At 39.1% G+C, this 19,854-nt stretch overlaps 1 protein-coding gene across 2 annotated transcripts in view; it reads right to left on the bottom strand.

Moving 5' to 3' along the window:
- The window catches only part of LOC134850947 (protein patched homolog 1-like), an 83,448-nt gene that overhangs the window by 9,849 nt on the left and 53,745 nt on the right, over positions 1 to 19,854 (bottom strand). For both annotated transcript variants that reach the window (XM_063866778.1, XM_063866777.1), the window contains 8 exons: positions 18,877 to 19,206; positions 18,018 to 18,189; positions 16,844 to 17,053; positions 16,507 to 16,630; positions 15,565 to 15,740; positions 14,553 to 14,804; positions 3,643 to 3,820; positions 2,985 to 3,152 (listed from right to left, as the gene is read on the bottom strand). In XM_063866778.1, the coding sequence (XP_063722848.1) occupies positions 2,985 to 3,152; positions 3,643 to 3,820; positions 14,553 to 14,804; positions 15,565 to 15,740; positions 16,507 to 16,630; positions 16,844 to 17,053; positions 18,018 to 18,189; positions 18,877 to 19,206 (1,610 nt within the window). The remainder of the gene's footprint in view (positions 1 to 2,984; positions 3,153 to 3,642; positions 3,821 to 14,552; positions 14,805 to 15,564; positions 15,741 to 16,506; positions 16,631 to 16,843; positions 17,054 to 18,017; positions 18,190 to 18,876; positions 19,207 to 19,854) is intronic.

A 19,854-nucleotide genomic window follows, 5' to 3' on the forward strand; every position in this document is an offset into this window, starting at 1 on the left:
CCTAAAACCAGTTAATGAAAACGAAATTGCCTCAATTCTATCCGGTTTAAAATCAAAAGCCTCCGTAGGGCTAGATGATGTTAGTAATAATCTGAAAGCATGTGCGTATGCAATTATACCAAGCTTAACAATACTGATCAATGCTTCCATTAAGCAAGCAATCTTTCCCACTGAGTTATCCCAAGCAAAAATACTGCCATTTCACAAGGATGAATCCAAATTAGATGTGAACAATTACAGGCCAATTGCTTTGCTTTTGACGTTAGGTAAAATTTTCGAACGTGTGATGTTCAACCGAATATATAATTATTTAGAGCAATTTAACTTCATATACTGTAAACAGTTTGGATACAGAATCAAACACAACACCATTGATGCCATCGCCGAGGTTACCGAAAAATTGCGCCTTTCAAATAAGAAATTCATTCCATCAATATTCCTTGATTTAAAGAAGGCCTTTGATACTCTAAATCATGATATTCTAATTAAAAAATTGCCATATTATGGTCTTGTAGGTAAATGTCTACAATGGATAGTGAGCTATTTGTCAAATCGTAAACAATGTGTAGAGATATCTGGTGTGCGATCAAATTTTCTAACAATGAACAGCGGTGTTCCACAAGGATCCATTTTAGGTCCACTTCTCTTTCTTTTATATGTCAATGATCTACCAAACGTTGTCAATAACTCGGAAGTATACTTGTTTGCCGATGATACCACTTTAGTAGCAACAGATCGATCACTCGAAAAACTGAGTGATGACTTTAATGCAGTTGCGAAATGGCTTGCCGCTAATAGGCTCTCACTTAACATGAAAAAAACAGTTCAAATAAATTTCACTAGGAAAAGCGCTTCTAATGAAACAATATTATATGATGGCAAGAATTTATCGTCAGAAATATATTGGAAATACTTAGGTGTTAACATTGATTTCAAACTAGGATTTTCTAATCATATTGATTTTGTCAGAAAAAAAATTACGAAAACAATGTGGAATAATTGCTAAAACAAGGCATTACGTGCCGAGCTCTGTTATGTTTAGGTATTATGAATCAAACATTAGGTCTATCATTCAGTATGGAATTTTAGTGTACGGATGCACAAGCTACAATGCATTACTTCCGCTTTTTGAATTACAGAAAAAAATTATCCGACTCATTTCTTTTCGAAACAATTGCGAAAGCGTGTCAGATATATTTGTTAAGCACAAAATACTTACAGTTCATGAATTGTATATTTATGAGTGTTTCAAGTTTCTATTAAGGTCACTATCGAACCTGCATTCAGAAAATTATCTCAACTCGCTTTTCACTTTTGATAATTCTATTAAAAGAACCTGACGATCGGAAAAGAATTTACTGAAAATTTGTAAGCCAAAATCCCGAATAGAAAACCACTCTTTAACTAAACGGGGAACCAAACTTTTTAATATTTTTCAGGAAAACAGAATTATGCCAATTAATTCGCAGTCTCTAAATGCAAGCCAGGTGCTTACGGTAGCTCACAAATTAAAGTATTTATACATTTTAGGAAATAATGAGTTAACAAATTCTATTTTCGATAAATAATCACAGAATGTCTTATCAATAGTACCATATTTTTTATTTACCAAAAATTTTGCCCTTTGGTTAACCTGTATCAGACTTCAATTATGGGCTGCGAATCCATGCTGAAAATATGAAGCTCCAAATCCTTGTAGTTTTTGAGATAATCGCATTTTTTGAAAAAAATGAAATTTCCAAATTACTTAGAAAAAAAAAAGAAAAAAAAAAAAATTCTTTTTCAATTTTTTATTACGATCCTTGGTTTTAACTGATGCTCACTAAGCTAAGCTGCAATAATGATCCGGATTCTCTAAATAAACTCTCGAAAAAAAATGTTTCGAAAGGAGTGAAAAAAAAACTAATTGAAAAAATTTTCATTTTTTTTTATTATTTTTTTTATTTAAATACTTTTTTATCTATAGTTATTATACTTTTCGTGTCTTACTACTACCAGGGTAGACGTCAAGCGGGCAATTATTATGCCCTTGGTCTATCCTCTTCAGATATATTATACAAAATGTCAGATAAATTCAATGATGACTATTAAAAATGTGTTTCTTCATTTTCTGTATTTTTGCATTTAATTGTCTGAAGAAATAAATTCTTTCTTTCTTTAAAACTTTGAGTCTACAAAAATTCTCAAGTGACTCACGACAATTATGACGCATTAAGAGTACCAGTCAATTAGTAAAAAAAAGAAATTTACCAACTAGAGCAGTCTATAGAGCAGTAATAACATGAAAAAATTAAATGTAAAAAAAAGATTTTTTTTTTTAATTTCAGATTTTTAAATTTTTGTGAAAATCATTCCCCCACATGCCATATTAAGTACGAAGTGATAAATTTCGCTCCTAATAACAAATCAATTATGGTAAATAAGCTTCCCTGAACCAATTTGGAACGATTTCCATGACGGATTAAATCTTCGCTTATGCGTTAATAGCGCGAAATATATCGCGCGTTAATGGTCCCAAATTGGCCAAAATGGCAATCTTTAAACCCTCATAACTTTACGAAAAACGATTACAGGTAAAAAATCTTTCCAAATTTAAGCTCAGCACAACAATACTTTTTGAAATATATTTTAAAAATCCCGTCAAAAATGGTTAGTGAAAAATTCGAAATTTGTCTGAAAAAAACCCACCCCGAGCACAAATATTCTTCGTTACTTTCGTTATGAAAGTCGGAACAATAATAGTCTGTGTTAAAATCCTTAGCATTAAACAACTATTAAGCACAGCCATTGATTAAAATGAAGACTGAGCTTGGAAAAAAAGGAAGTTCAATTTATTACACAAGCTATGCTGTGTAATAAATGTGTAATAATTGTGTAATAAATGAGTGTTACGACTGAAAACATAGACCTAGCGTTCAACTCCCCTAGTGGGAAAAAAACTAATCAAATAGGAGTTGCTGTAATGTATGTCCTCAACTTCTTACGCTTGCTATCTGTTGAGTCTATGACAGATGCATCAGTGGTCTGATTGAGCCAGCCATAGTATGCAGTGAGCCAGAAGTCGATCCTGCTGGAGGCAATCTGAGGCATCGCTCCCAGCTCTTCTGGCAACCGCAGAAGTTTCTCGTCATTCGCATAGTAGTCCACTGCTCCTATGAATTGACAAGCAAATATACTTCGAAAATTGCAATCAAACAATTTAAGGACAATTAAATGGCAAATGACTTTTTTCGAGACTTATTTATATTGTTCAATTTGGCTGGAGAAATAAACTATGCATAGAAAAAAAGTACCTCAAACTGTTTTGACAAACTAAATCCCATGTATATTTTCTGGCTGTAGTTTCGTTAGATTTTTGGCTCGCGAGGGATGGCATAGACAGAATTAAAGCCATCCCTCGCGAGTCAAAAATCTAAGGAAACTTTACGACACAGAAAAAACTCTTAGAAACTCTTAACCATTTCGTCCATTCTGTTAACAAACCATTTCGTCCATTCTCAAATTCCAGAAAAGTCTAGCACATGATTGCAACTCTGTTGCTAATCGCAAGGGTAATCAGTCAGACTTCGAGAAGAACAAATTTGCGATATTCTCTTCGACCTCTTTTTCCCTGAAAGAACCCAAGAAAGCGCGTGTACTTGCCGAAGAAAACGAACGCCTCGTCTCCGTCGCTTTGGAAGTACTGCTTGGATATCTGGATGTAGTCGTAGAAGTAGTTGCCCTCCGGGATGAACCAGTCCTCCTGGTAGTCCTGTTCTATCTGCACAGTTCCCGCCAACCCAATTGCAAACAGCAACAGAGCAACCACCACAACCACAATCTAAACCAAAATCACACCGGTTTCATCAAATCATGACTGTCGACCTCTTTGACGGGAGGATGCCGATTATGATGTAGCCTCAGCCCAGTGAGCTTGTTCTGTTTGGGTTGCATTAACTAAGTAGATGTTTTCAGCTTTAATTAAGGTTTTGATTTCATGGCATTATCAAGTTGTTTTGATAATATTGATAAATATATGCAGACGCTGAATTGGAAAGCAACATGGTTCCTTGAGAGGGCGCAATAATAAATTCTGCTTAAATTATTAGTCCGCGTGTCAGGACATTTGTGTCCCAGACAGAGTAGTCGAAACGTCATGTTTAGAGTTGAGCTCAATTTGAGACAACGATGATGAAATATCGCTGGTCAGAAATTTTGATATAACTCTAGCAGAAAGGGCAATAAAGATAGAAGAAAAGAATCTACACAAATGCAAACTATTCAAGAAGTGTCAATCCTTGATTCGATAGTGTTGAAAAAGCGAAAATCGAGAAAGCCAAAGATATCATTGGTCATCAGGCTTTTTGAATTGAAAGTCGCAGTGAAGCGGAACTGATCGTAAGTTGTATCAGCACAAATATTAGAATAATTGAAAACCAAAAATTTGATCAGAACGGGCCAAGATGGCAGAAGTAGTGAAAACGCTAACGAAAATCAACTGCGAATCATGATCATACATTTCAACACAAGTCGGAAAAATCAACCTTATGAGAATAAAAAGAAATCAATTTATAACACAGAGGCAAAGCCACGCTTCGCAAACAATAGCGAGAACACGACAATAAGCAGCTCTATAAAGTGCAATAAGAAAAAGTAGAAATAAGCATCGAATTGGTAAAAATTCGGCTACATTAGATCTCCGACCTACGGCGACCTAGAGAAATTGAGTCTCACGCACTAACCACGGACGCTTAATAATCAACACACACTAACCACAAATAAAACAAAGAACAGATGCGAAAATGAAATTTCCAATGCAGCAGATCCTGATTATAGCAAAAGTGCCACCACATGCGTGAACAGTTTTAATGAACACTTTTGTTTCAGAGTTAAGTTAGAAAAAAAGGTTCGCACTAATACATTACGCTGCTCGCAAGTGTAAAAAGAGCTGCATTAGTTCGATCTCATTCAAGGGATGCATCTCGTTCAAAAATACAAACGATGATGAGCTGCAGTATATAAGGCCCCAGATGAAGCAGGACTAAAACTCGAGTTCTTATTCAATGAGAGAATTACACCTGTAAACAACGAAAGCGTGCGGTATTCTCATGATGTAGTAGTAGTAGTAGTAAAAGACTTTAATTCCATTGGTGGATACAGGGTTAATATAAATATTGAATGAACTTACGATCGACAATTTTTACAAAAACATTTGACAAAGAATGTGCATGATCTGTTTATATCAAACAAAGTTGAAGTTTTAAGCAGTAAAAATTTATTCAGTTTTGATTTGAACATTCCCAGGGGCATGTCGAAAGATATAATTTTCAGACGCAGAAGTTCATTGGCAGCACGGGGAGCTCGTACAAAGAAGTTATCGTCAGTTTTCAATTTCCTCGTGTTCGGTATGACGAATAGGCCACTCGTAGCGGAACGCGTAGGAAGCGAGCTGGTTGCACTTTTGCAGTCAACATCAATAACATTGTTATGGAGCTTCCAAAGTAGAAGAATTTCAACTCTAATCAATACATAGCTAATTGGAAGCATATTCAGATTTAGTAGCCCTGAAACATACGATGAACATTTCTTGATCCATCTTAGAACTTTGTACTGGAACAGTTCAAGCTGATGTAATAGTGTCAAAGAAGGGCACCATGCAGGAGCACCGTAAAGTAAGATTGACAGAATGAGAGTATTGTAAAGTAACTTTTTTCGACTGCAGGATACCGAGAAAGGAATATTTCGTTTCAGAAAATAAAACAATCTGGAACATTTTATCAACTTAGTATTCAGATGGGATTTCCAGGAAAGATTGTTGGAGACTATGATACCAAGATCTTTAATTTCATCAACAAATGGTAAGATGTCTGATCCGAGCAAGAATTGGATAGAATCATCATAACCACCAAAGTTCAGAACTTTACATTTGGCAGAATGAAACTGTAAGTGATTGTTAGTTGACCAATTAAAAAGAGAATCGATATCTTTTTGAACTAATGATGGAGCAGATGAGCTTTTAATCTTCAGGTCGTCTGCAAATAGATAAAATTCACTATTTAACACATCATCGGTCATATCATTTATAAATAAAATAAACAGAAGTGGGCCGAGAACACTCCCCTGAGGAACGCCCGAGGTAACTGGCAGAGGAGACGAAATTGATTGATTTATTAGCACACACTGATACCGGTTTGACAGATAAGATTCAAACAACTGGAGAAATTCAAAATCAAAGCCGAGTATAACAAGTTTAGCAAGTAACAAATGATGCGGTACTGAATCAAAAGCTTTTCTCACATCAAAGTAAATGGCTAGTCCAGGAGAGTTTTTATCGCAGGAAGAATAAATTGAGTCGAGATAGATGATCAATTGGCTGATAGTACTGCGCGACTTCATGAAACCATGTTGCTGACGTTTGATTAGATGTCTAACTTTTGGATAAATAAAGTTGAAAAGAATTCTTTCCAGGATAAGGGAAATTCGTGGTAAAATACTAATTGGTCTGTAGTTAGTAATGTCATTGCGAGCATCAGATTTGTATAAAGGGGTAACAAAAGAAGTTTTCCACTGACTAGGCCAGTTTTTGTGTTTCAATATCCAGGCATATAAATCGTAAACGAGGGGTGATATGATATCAGAGCAGTGAGATAACACGAAAGAGGGAATATTATCCGGACCAGTATTACTAGTGTCGGGACAGTAATTCAAAAATGATTCAATATCAGGTAATGATAAGTTAAGATCGTTTAAACAAATCGAAACATTGGAGAACAAGTCTGGCAATGTGAACATTTCTTGGTCATTGAAAACTGATGCGAAGAACTTGTTGAATCCAGTAGCTTTTTCGAGTTCAGTTGTCAAGGAAATATTGCCGTGATACATGATGGATGGAAGGGCAGAATTATAACCGAGAGTTTTGAGGAGCTTAAAACATTCGCTCGTAGAAGAAAGATTGAACTGATAAATAAAGACCTCTTTGTCCAATTCAATTGATTCAGAAAGATATCTAGTGATATCTTTCAATTTAATTGCCTGCAAATAAGAATTTTCTTTTTTTAATTTGCGAAGTGTTGTTTCTTTCTGATTAATTAAATGAACAGTATGCGAAGAATAAAATATCGGCAACACCTTCCTTTTGGAACGTTTTAATTTAATGGCAGACTTGAACGAGCTATTGAGAAGACTATACCACTTATCAGCATAGGACTCTATTGTGCAAGAATTAAGAGATACCAAATTGTACATAGATTGAAGATAAGTATTGAAAGTTTGGATGTTAAAAGAAGATTTGGAATAGGAACTTTGCAGCTCACAAGTCGGATGGACAGAATTAAAATTAAAGAAAATGGGGTAGTGGTCGGAGAAAATTTGATTGCCAACTGATACAGGTAAGTTTATTTCATTAGAAATAACGAGATCTAGGATATTTTTGTTCTTATGTGTCGCTTCAGTAACAAACTGCAGAAAACCATTTTCGATAATGATTTCAAGAAAAGAGCGTTCGTTTGTAGAAGAAGAGGAGTAAGTATTCCAATCAATAGAAGGAAAATTAAGTTTCTCGATGGTTTGGTCCCTGCTCGGGGGGAGAAGCGCGGACCTGTGGATTTTCACAGATCGCAAAATTCAAACCTGGGGGGGAGAGGAGCCCGACAGTGTGTTTAGCCTAGGCCACACTGTCGGGCGATACTTCACCCGTCAACAACTCACCCACGGAGTAGCCGACCATGGGGGGAAATTACAGGCAATCAACATCCCAGCAAATAGGAAGCGCCATGTGGAAGTAATGGCAAGACAGAAGAACGGAAGACGGTCAGGAAAGACTACAAAAAAGCGAAGAAACGGTGGGAAGAAGAGTGGTGGATGGAGATTGTCGAAGACGCGAGGAAGGCAGAACTCCAAGGTGACATCGGGACGCTGTACAAGACGCTGAAGCGTATTGGAATCAGAGACAACTGCACCTTTGAAGACGAAACATTCAGCCCCGAAGAGTTCCGAAGTCACTTTATGAAAGTATCAGAGAACAGATACGAAAGGGGACGAGACGAGATCGTTAGGACCATGGAAGAGATCCCCGAACGCACCGACCAGACAGCACTAGAAGCGGCCATTGAACTGGAGAGAGTGGTCACGTGGAGCGAATTTGAAACAGAGTTGGCCAAGATAAGGGATGGAGCACCAGGGAACGACGGAGTTCGGATGCTAGCAGTAAAGGTGGCCAGCAAACCAATTAAGCAGGAGCTCCACAGGATGATTGGGCAGTTGATAGACATGAAACCGGAGGAATGGCCAGAAGAAATAAAGGAAGGCTGGGTCATTCCCCTGCACAAGAAAGGCCCCAAGAACGACCTGGGCAACTACCGTGGAGTGTGCCTGTTACCACTGGCGAGCAGACTGATCGCACGTATCCTCGCGACGAGACTCCGGACATGGGCAGAAACCATTGGCGCTCTGGACGAGAACCAGAACGGTTTCCGTGGTGGAAGGTCTACGGCTGACTCAACGCAGATCATTATCCGGATGGAAGAAGAAACAAGAAGAGTGTACGGGATGACAGACGAGTGTAACGAGAACCGTCCAGGGGCTGTCCTCCTAGACATCACCAAGGCTTACCCTCGCACCAACAAACCCCTTCTGTGGGGTATGTTAGCCAGATTTGGCATGACGGACAAGGTGCTCGATCTGCTGAAAGGTCTCCATGAAGAAACGCGATACCGGGTGAAAGGAAAGGAAGGTCTCAGCGATGATTGGGCCCCAGCCAGAGGACTCAGAGAGGGGTGCGCAACATCACCTATCCTTTTCAACGTATATCATGCCGAAGCAATAAGAAGAGCGGAAAGAGAACGGAGAAAGGAGGCGGCGGAGAGAGGTCAAGAGTGCGGTCTCACCTGGAGGTGGACACCAGGAGGCAGCCTCCCACCGAGAGAAGGGCCCAGAGCATTGCATAGCAGCAACAAGTGTAATTTCATCCTGGAGGACTCGTTGTTCGCAGACGACACCTCTCTACTTGGTTGGACCGAAGAGCTCGTCATAGGGAAAGAGGTGATCAAGAAGAAAATGATGGAGTTTGAAGAGAAATGCCACGACGGCAAAGAAGAGTCCATCACTTTTGCAACTACCAGCGCCCAGAAGACTAGAATGCTGGGAACGCTCATCGGGAAACGAGAAGACCGAGGAGCCAGGATCAAGAGAGGGTACCACGCGTGGAGCAAGGTGAAACAATGGCTCTGGAATTCGAGCCTCTCCAAGCGCACCAGAGCATTGGTGGTCCAAGCCGTAGTGGAGTCCACTCTCCTGTTTGACTGTAGCGTTAGAGCATGGACACCGACCGACATCCAGAAGTTCCAGAGCGTTGCAGACAGAGCCTACAGGTTTGTGTGGAACAATGGAAAACCTCACACACTGATAAGGATGCAGAATGAAGGAGTCAACAGCTACGAGATCCGCAGACAGTTGAACATTGAATCGATAAGGACTAAGATCGAGTGCAGAGCATTAGAGCGAATGGGCCACGTTCTCAGAATGTCGGATGAGAGGATTGTGAAGAAAGCCGTGCTCGGATCCTGGGACATGGAGAGGACACGCAGTGGGAACTCGCGAGGCAACACCATCCAGTACTGGCGCAGACTGCTGAAAGAAGCGGGACATGAAGACGACAACAGCGAGAACCTCACCAACGACCGGAAACGATGGAAGAAGACCGTTACAGATCGCAGGACGTTCCTCAAAAACTGGGAGACGCAAATGTGCAACTGGCACAGAGGATCGGAAAAACCGGCCCGCTCACAATGGAATAGAGAGAGAATAAGTGACAGCGGTTGGCCTTGCCGCTGGGACGGATGCGACAAGATGTGCGCAACAAAAGGAGGACGGACGAATCACGAGAGAAAAGCACACAGAAGGGAGTCAGTGGACTTCAAGTGTCCAAAGTGCAACGACAGTTTTTCGGACCAGGCTGCTCTGACAAACCACTTCAAGGCGTGCCAAGGAGGGCAGGGTGGGTTCTGTCCGAAGTGTCAGAGGTCCCTGTCGTTGAGCAACATGGCAAGACACCGGAGGACCTGTCGAGGAGAACATCCGACAGCCCCAGAAGTAACCAACACCATTATCACAGGACGATTCGCCGGAACGAGAGCCAGAATCCAATGCGAAGAATGCGGTACTTGGGTGACAAAAAACAACATTTCAAGACACTGGAGCACATGTCCTGGAAACTGGGAATCAAGGCCCCCCACGGGGCGTAAATGACAAAAGAAGAAGAAGAAGGAAAATTAAAGTCCCCGAGAAGGTAAAAATTATAGGTATTTCCGTATCCGTATTGCTGTAAAATTTCTTCAATCTTCAACAAGTAGGACTCAATGCAATTTAGGAGGAGTTGAATATTAACAGAATAAATAGAAGACATGGGAGGGTTATAGATGAGAACAAAGAAGGAGGGTAGTTCGCTTAATACAACACATGAAACGGCAAATTCAAATGACGGAATGGTAGTATTCATAGCTTTGAGAGGGTCGTTGGCCGATTGTGCAATAAGTAGACCACCGTGCTGTCTTCGTTCTCGATCTGTTCTACATATAGTGATATAAGAAAAGCCAAGAAAAATTTCAGGATCATCAATGTCGGGATTAAGCCAAGTTTCTGTAAGAAACACCAAAGAAATCAAATTAGTATTACAGAGACTAATTAATTCGTATCTCTTATCGAGTGGACATATAGATTGACAATTTAACAGTAAGCAATTCGTAGATTCTAGTCAATTTGAGGATATGTCAACTGGCGCGCCTTTATAGTAAAGTTTAAGATTTTTGATTCGAAAATCTTTGTTTTTCGCCTCGGAAGTAATCATTTGATATCGTTTGGCCAGAAGATTTTTCTCAGTTTGACGATCCGAATGTGAAAGGAACTTTTTAATATACACTCGGTTAATGTAATTCTGAAGGTAGTGACTACGAGCAAAGCAGTTATTTAAGAATCGGTCATTAGAAGTTGTAACAAGGAGGGGTCGACATCTTGGTCTATCAGAAGCTAATTCATTTGGAGAAGATTTAGTAATCTTTCCAAGGCGTCGAATCGCAGTGATATTATTCTCTGGATGCAATCCCATATGTTGCATTATTCTATCAATTTCTGTTGAGTCGTTTTCAATTTGCTTAAAATAAGAGCTTTCGTTTTCAGGAATACCAGTAATAACAAACTGCAGTTCAGTATTAGGTAACGATTTCTTACTGCCGGATACTATATCACTATAAGAAGGTAAAGATTTAGTGACCGCTTCTTTGACATTTTCATTCACGCCAGGGATAACTTCACTGATAAGTTTAGGGACAAGATTTGTAACCGTAGTATTTATTTTATCGCTCAAGTCATTAAATAAAGCATCCAACTTAGCTTCGGTGCAAATTGTTGACTTATCTCCTCTCTGCAGACAGTTGTCACATAGCCACTGGAGATTTGCTTTTGTCCCTAGCCAACGCACATCATCGATAGAAAGTCCAACACAAGGGCCATGAACCCATTTCCCACAAGAAGAGCATCCAATAGCCGAGCTGTCATCATCATTGACGGGCTTCTTGCAGATACATTTAGGACTGGACTCAGAGTTCAATCTGGTGGTCCTGGGTTTAGGGCCCATAATCATTCAATATATGAAACTATTTAATGGGACCCAACAATAGAAAACTTTTAACCTATCAAAATCGCTAGACGCTCCTAATAACTACATGATTTTTGCACATAATCGAAGTCTTTATTAACATAAAATGAATAAAATTTTGCTGTACAATTCAATTCGTACAGATATGCAAAAAATTGTTCTATTTTTCATTTTTTTAAAAATCTGTTTGAAGTTTTTTTCCAATACCCGACTTCGCTCCTGAATTTATTCACTGGCCTGGATTTTTTTGGTTTCTTTGAGATGTTCCCAATTTCTTTGAAATTTTTGACTACTCAATTCTGTTGGGCTGAAAAAATTAAAACTAATTTTAAACATTCGGCCCTCCATCATGAGGTACGTCACCAGTGAAAGCTCTTCAAACCAACGAGCAGCTGCTGCAGCTACAAAAACTAACAGCATGTGAAGCTTCTTAATATTCTAAACGAGGCGAAGCTGCACATCACAAACACAAGAAACAATGCGCAAAGAAATTGCATCAATAAATTTTTAGGTGCAAGGAAAAAATACTGAGATCTGATAAATAAAAGCCCTCTAGGGAACCACATCTCGAGCATCCAAGGGAGCAGGCCTACATAACTGTGCTGCTGAAGCTTCAAAAGCCACATCAATAGCAACTATTAAAAAAATACCCAGGCTATTATAATGTCAACACTATTTAGCCAAAGTAAAACCAAAATGAACACTATCTAATGCGAGTTTGATTAGAAAAGACGACTCCTAACTCAAGCTCACATGTGTAATCAGCGATATGTTTTTGAAACATCTTGAAGAACTAGAAGCGCTTTTAGCCAGTCTTGATTCAGAACCAACTTTTCAAACAGATGCGAAGCGGAGCTTCGCAACGCTTGCGATGCAAAAAACACATGGCGCAACAAAATAGTAAATGAAAAAAAAAAACAGAAGTCACAAATTAAGTTGAAAAAAATAGTTGAAAAAACTTGAGAAATAACAAGTACAAAAACTCCCAAGTTGGAATCGGAGGAAGTTTATAAACAGTCATTTAAAAAATGGAAATCATTTAAAAATTTCATTACTTTCAAAACCTACGACCCATCCAAACTGAAACACATAATCGCATACGAATATACTTTACCCTCAAAACAACGCAACATAAGTTGACTAAGTCGATGGAACATAAACTGAAACTGTCCATATATTTTTCAAAACAATTGAAAAAATCAGACCTGGTAAATTTAAAAATTATTATTCTTTCAGTTATAGCAAAAACTGTTTAATTTGGAACACAACCCAATGCTTTAAAAATTTAGCCAATAAAAACCCAACCAGATAAAAAATAGTTTTAAAAAATCAAAAACCAAACCGACAGAAACTAGGACGAAAACCACGAACACGAAAAAAAAACGGAAAATAAACCGATGAAAACTAGGAAGCCAAAATAAATTGATTTTTTTTTTGAAAAGACAATTTCAACCTGAAACAAGCTTTAACTAAATACTTAATTAAATGATAGTAGTTCATTTGAATTCTCAAGAAATTGAGCTGGCAGATGAATGAGTCCAGGAGATGAAAGACTCCTGTTTACAAGCTAATTACGGGAAAAAGTCTAGTACCTAACGCAATACCCTTGCTTATTGCGAGGGTAATCAATGAATTCAAAAACAAAGGGAAACTAGAGAAAAAAATAATTGAGCCTTCTGAAAGATTAAAGAAACTTAATTGAAATCAATAGATTTAATAGAACTATCAGAACATCATAAATATATATTTTGAGACAACCTTTTACAATATACCCTCTTGCATTATTTATAGCCAAAAACAATATGCAAAAGCTCTCAATAAGTTACAGAGAATTCAGTGTTGAATTTGTTGCGAAAAAAATTTAGTTGAAGTTTAAATGAACTCATTTATGAGCTCAAAATTTTAAATGACCTCAGTTTTGTAAAAAGGTACATCGCTTTTAAGATCCATACATCTTACAAAACACCATTATTTCGAAAATTGTTTTAAACTGATTCAGGTCTAATCTGAGCTTATCACTCATGTCTTGAGCTGTTGCCTATTCTTTTATATTATTGATTTCCGGAGTCAGTATGCAAACTTAAACCTCCTCTCACTTGATCGCTGGTTACTATTGCATGGGCGTTGGAAAACCACAGTCTAACCCTCCACTCTTTTGCTTTGCGGGTGTTATGGAGATTATAGGGACATGACACGGTTAGTAGAGGCAGAACCATAAACCGTACAAATTCTCCACGAGTCGAAGTGGAGATTCGCAACACTTGCGATGCAAATCACACATTGCGGTACAAAACAGTGAATGAAAATAAAAAGAGTCAAAAAAATTCTCAAAAATTATGGAAAAAATTTTGTTGAAAGAATAATTTGCCAAAAGTTGAAAAAATACCGCAACAAAAAATTCACAGAGGCGAAGTTGCGCTTCGCATACACAGAGAAAAATATGACTGATAATGCTACTGGGAAAAACTGAATGAGTAAAACTTTGAGTCTACAAAACTTCTCAAGTGACGCACGCCGATTATGAGTCTACATAATTGCTAAGTGACGCAAGCCAATTATGATGCATTAGCAGTACCAGGCAATTTAAAAAAAAGAAATTTACCAAATAACACGACTCAATTTACAGTGCGGACTCATTTTAACTAGTATACGAAAAATTTCATTAAGATATCCCCCCTTAAGTGACCAACCGTAGATTTTTCCCTCAAGCAGCGATTTAAACTTGAAAATTAATTCTGTGTAATGTATGCATTTCGAACGAACGCGCTCATAAAATTAGTTGTCACAATTTATATGTGGGGTTGCATTTGAAGGCTGTTAATAACCTAAGCTAACGTAATTTTAATCAATTTTCTCCAAATAAACTTAATTTACTATAACTTAATTTACGCTTTGTGATATGTGTATAGATTGAACTGCTTACTTTTACAGGTAGAAGAGCTAGAACTGTGGTTGCAATGTGGTCGAAGAATCTGTAGAAGAGAGGCCTCTTGCTGCACTCATTGGGAGAGTAATCAGAGGGGAGTTTGCAGCAGAACAGACATGCGTATCTGTTGGCTTCTTTCCTTTTTTGGTCATAAGTGAGGATGCCGGTGAAGAAGAAGAGGGTGACGAGGAAGACACCCACTATGCCGAATGCAGAGAACAAACAGACGGATCTGAGAGAGGGGATAATCTGCAAACAAAAACCACACTTGATACCAGGTGGACCCTAACCCACAGCACTCATTTCAACAACTTCGCCGCTCTTTCCCGTTATAGCCTCCTAACAAATTATAGCTCTTCCCGTGACCAGACATTTCCGTTCCGAAAGCAGTCATTTCCGGAACTGACTGTTTTTGGGGCCGAAATGACTGGGAGTCAGCCCCTCCCCCGTTATACAAAACATTAGTATGATGCAGCTATAGCTTATAGGTACCAAGCTGGTGACCGGACTACAATAGGTCTTTGCGATAAAGCAGCATAATCGCGTAACCAACTGAAAAGCAGCTCGTTTGTATAATTTCTATCTTTATTTTACATTACTTCAGCTGAAATGCAAAAGCATCATTACCTCAAAAAAAATTACAATTCAGCAACAATAGCCGGTTGATGTCCAATTAGCACAGTACTGTCCAACCATGGCTATCTTTTTTTTTCGGCGGTGGGAGGGGTTGTGGTGGGCAAGCGATAAATTAGAAGGTCTAAAAATTATTTAAATTGATCTTTTGAAAAAAAATCAGCGGCTCAGCAGAGACGTTGAGTGCCAGTTCACAACTTTCCTCGACACTAAAAACACGTTCAACATTTTCTATTGCAATTCAAAAGTCTTCAACATGACAAATGATTCGACCGCGTCCGACGATTATGTGTGGTAACGGTTGTTGCGTTGACAGAATGCCCGAACACCTGCTGTAGGAAGGAATGGATGGATTAGAAAAAGGAGGGCAGCTTACCGTGGATGCTCCGATGGCGAAAGCGGAGAAGTCAGTGAGTGAAGTGATGAGGATGGAGACTCCTGCATGTTTCACCATGAGAGCAATCTTCTCACTCACTTCCAACCCCTTCTTCTCCTCACTGCTCAGGTTGTCATAGGCAGCCACAAACACAAACATGTTGTCCACTCCGATTCCTACACAAACACAAACACAAACCAACATCAACTGCCACTCAGGAAAGAGACCAGAAGCCACATTTTATCATTGCTCGATGCAGCTGATCAGGGAGAGCACAACCCCCCCCCCATGCATAAAGATAGGCTAATTCTTACCACTTCGATATCCAAATACTAATACATAGGTTGCTGACTCTATGCGCTACCGCCTACCTTAATGCACAGGAGTCAACATCGAGCGTCAACTACTTTCAGTCATTTAAAGAGCATTAAGATTTTTTGGATTGAAAGCTGTTAGTTGCTTTTAGGGGCTTTTCAGCCAGGTTACTCTGTGTAAGTGGATGAATGCAGTACCAAAGAACAAGACGAGAGTGATTTTAAAATAAACATTTGATCGGAAGAGAAACCCCTTCGGTTGAATAAAAACAGTCATAATTGAAGATTGGACATCAGAAAAATCACCTTATCCAACTCTCAGCTGAAATGCATTCACACGATTATTCATGTTCCCACTATAATGGGATAAAATGAACAGACACTTTGACGACCTCAAAGACTAACCTATTTAAAAGCCACATGGGGCTCCAGAAAGAACCAAGCACGTTATCTTCTCTTAATTGAAATATATTTCAAGCTTGTTCTCCATGTCTCTGGATCTTATCGAAGGTTTAGAGTTTGACTAGAAAGACGCATCCACATTCAATCACTTCTAACTGCGGCTGATGCCAGAGTACACTGTGTAACTGTAGTACTATGTGGTGGGTGTGGTGTGGCATGTGTTTACCTAGCAGTAGGAATGGGAGGAGTCTGTTCAGGGGTCCAGCTGCGAATCCGAGGAGGGAGGAGAATCCCACAGAGAAGGCCATTGACATCACGATGCACACTATTCCACCCAACGCCACCCAGAACTAAAACACAATCATGAAACTTCATGCATCTTTCCAGTGAGTTCCTTCATAGAAATGAGAAAACATGGAGCCAACAAAGGTAACAATATCAAGTGTACTCGATAACTCACATCTCATAACTATGAAAACAGACACATTCGAAAGGAAATGCTGAAGAATCTAAGATATGCTCTTAAATTTACACATGGTTCGAGAGCTACAGAAAAGACGAACCTTGCTCTCTAGGAAGTTGAGATTGCCGAGGTTAATTGTGAGGTAAAGTATGACTAGGATGTATCCCACTCCTAGGAACCGCAGGTCTCCTTTGATGGTGCCTCCCCCGATGTCACTGAAGCTCCTCACTGCCAGGTAATACACAGAGTAGCCTTCGATTCCCTCTGAACAAGTGTCAAGAAACCGCTGCTCCCACTCAAGAACGTACGGCTTAAAAACGAAATCCACTCATGCAAATCAACAATCCTCGATTTAGATCCAACTACATAATAGACTAATTTTGATGCTTCATTGAAAATGATTTTTTGTTACTACTTCCAAGATTCCTCCTATTAATGACAAATCAGTAAAATGCTGATTTAAATAGTTTTTCTGACTGGGTTAAGATTAGACAAACTGAACGGAACAAAGTTGGCTTAGAATTTAACCAGAATTATCACGGTTCAATTTTTTTTGCGAAAATCGAAACTATTTTTCACCCCAAAAACTGATTATTTTGGCTTTTCTTAGTTGATCAAGTATAACGCTTAAAGTAGCAAGTTAGTTGATGAGAAGGTTACATCAAAAGAATCCTTTTACACAGCAAAACAAAGTTCTAGGAAAGTAAAATCTCCAAAAATCTTATTTCAATATAAAACTGAAAATCTTTGCTCAAAAACCAATTTAACACATTATTTTGCGCAAAATTTTAGAGATTCTACCTTGCCAGAATTTTGTTGGACTGTGTAAGAGGCTTCTTTTGATATAATTTTCTTATCAATTAACTTGGTAGTTTAAGCATTAATTTTTATTAACTAAGAAAAGCCAAAATGACCCATTTCTAGGGTAAAATCTTAGGTTCAAAATGGTGCGATTTAAAAATAAATTGCACCATGGTAATTTTGGTAAAGTTCTAAGCACTGTTTTGTTCACTTTTGTCTAATCTTCACCAAATTTGAATTAAAAAATGCGTTTAAAGTTTGCAATGATGTGTGGATAATTGAACATGAGCAGTGTATTTATCGAAGCTGTTTAAAGTATGCGTTAAATTTTGTCGACATCATGTTGTGTTGTTGTTTGGAGAAATAAATAGTTGATGTTTCGTTTTGGAATAGCATGATGGAAGTGCACATCTTAATACAACTGTTGTTTCGGGGCTAGTAGTGAGTAGTGGGAACATTGTGAGTGCATTAACCTCTGGATTGAGTCTGTTCTCGTAAGTCTGGATGAAGTATGTCATGGACATTGCCTCTGCACTTTCTATCTCTGTCTGTCCCCCACTGGCACTACTGCTGCCATTGCTGGACACCTCCACTCCTCCCAGGTACTGCACCACATCCACACTCATGCCCATCCTACTCGATCCACTGAAGAGAACAACACAACAAAACAACTTCAACAGACCACGTCTCCAATTCACAGATCATTGAGAAATAAGAGAGAGAAATTACACTTTTCTTTTTTCCTCTTAATTAAGGCTTAAACGGTTTGTTATCTTGTTGGCCTAAACATCATCTTTAAAGGACTAATGAGCACAGGGGCGGATTTAGGCGTCCGCCCCCCCCTCAGGGATTCGAACCCCTGCCAACCCAAAGGGTCTCCCTTTGGTACTTTTTAAGAAATCCGTTCTTGGCCGAACGACCCTAAAATTTTTCTAAAGGCGCCTTTAGCGCCAATATATACTAATTTTGAGGGGGAGCGCGCGCCAAAAAAACGCATTTTGTCAAAATTTTCGAAAAAGTGCCCAAAAACGGCTTTTTTGACCTGTTTTTTCAAAAAATTGCCTGCGGCGCAGATAAATTGGCCGAAACAGGGTCTTTTTACTGCTTTACGAGACCTCGGAAAATCAATCTGATCGACCTAAAAAAAGGTCGTCAAAATTTTTTGAAATTTTTTTGAAAATCCCCCCCCCCTCGAGAAAATCCTAGATCCGCCCCTGAATGAGCACATGCGTTGCTTTAAGACCTGATAACAAGAAAGATTGCATAACAGAAAACAATTGATAAGCAAACATAATAAAATTTCAATCTAGATTGGAGCCAGAGTGAACTTACCTTGACTTGGATTGGTGGATAGCAGTCAAAATTTGCTGCTTGGTCAGTTTCTGGATGGTTGCTTTGTCATACTGCCACAACTGCAGAATGGACATCTGCATGCACTGAGGTCCCGCGTGGTAGCACACTTGAGCAAAGCTCAGATCAACTGTCGTTCCGTTCTCACCCTCACTCTGCACCGCGATGTTCTTGATGCTCTCGTCCAACTCCACCGCCCTGGTCAGTGCCTCGGGAGTGAGCACATCCCCGCCATCTGCAGTTATGATGACGCGTACTACCCGCAACATAGCCGGGAACCACTGCTCCGACATCCTCGCATCGCCCACCGCCCTAAAAGGAGGAGGTAGAGTTAGAGTCGAAATCAACCACATTCTATCTGATTGGGATGAACAAGAACAGTATTGTTGCACATATCAACAAGTGTACCCGTGACACTAAGTTAGAAAGTTCAGAAGTTACTGAATGTGAGTTACAATGACACTTCAGATGTTTCATGAGAAAAGCTGCAGCAAATAATGGCAGACTCCACATAGAGGAGTTCAAAGGCACTTGAAGGCATTGCAAAAGATGGGCCGATGTAATGTGCATGAAGAGATGGTCGTAAATAGCCGATACACGACTGTCTGGATATATGCTCATTTACCCTATGGTACAAACGATGTTGTGTGTCGGTCCAATAGAAATAGACTCAAAACCCGCAATTGGACAGCAATACTAGTAGGTGACACCTCAACGTAGCTTACACGATGTAGAAAACGATAAAGGACGAACAGCTGAAGTTCGATCAATGTATTTTTCGGATAATCGAAACTGTCTAATTTCACAACTCAGAGCGGAACTGCTGTAGCCACGTTAATCGCGGCACCTTGTTGATCGGGTAATTTCCTGATAGAAACCAAGCCCTGAGGATGGAAGCGAAACCGCTCGCTAATACAACATGTATATCAAAAAAAAATATATGACTGTTCGCGAAACAAT

The sequence above is a fragment of the Symsagittifera roscoffensis genome, chromosome 7, assembly GCF_963678635.1.
Source record: "Symsagittifera roscoffensis chromosome 7, txSymRosc1.1, whole genome shotgun sequence".
In the NCBI taxonomy this organism is placed as follows: domain Eukaryota; kingdom Metazoa; phylum Xenacoelomorpha; order Acoela; family Convolutidae; genus Symsagittifera; species Symsagittifera roscoffensis.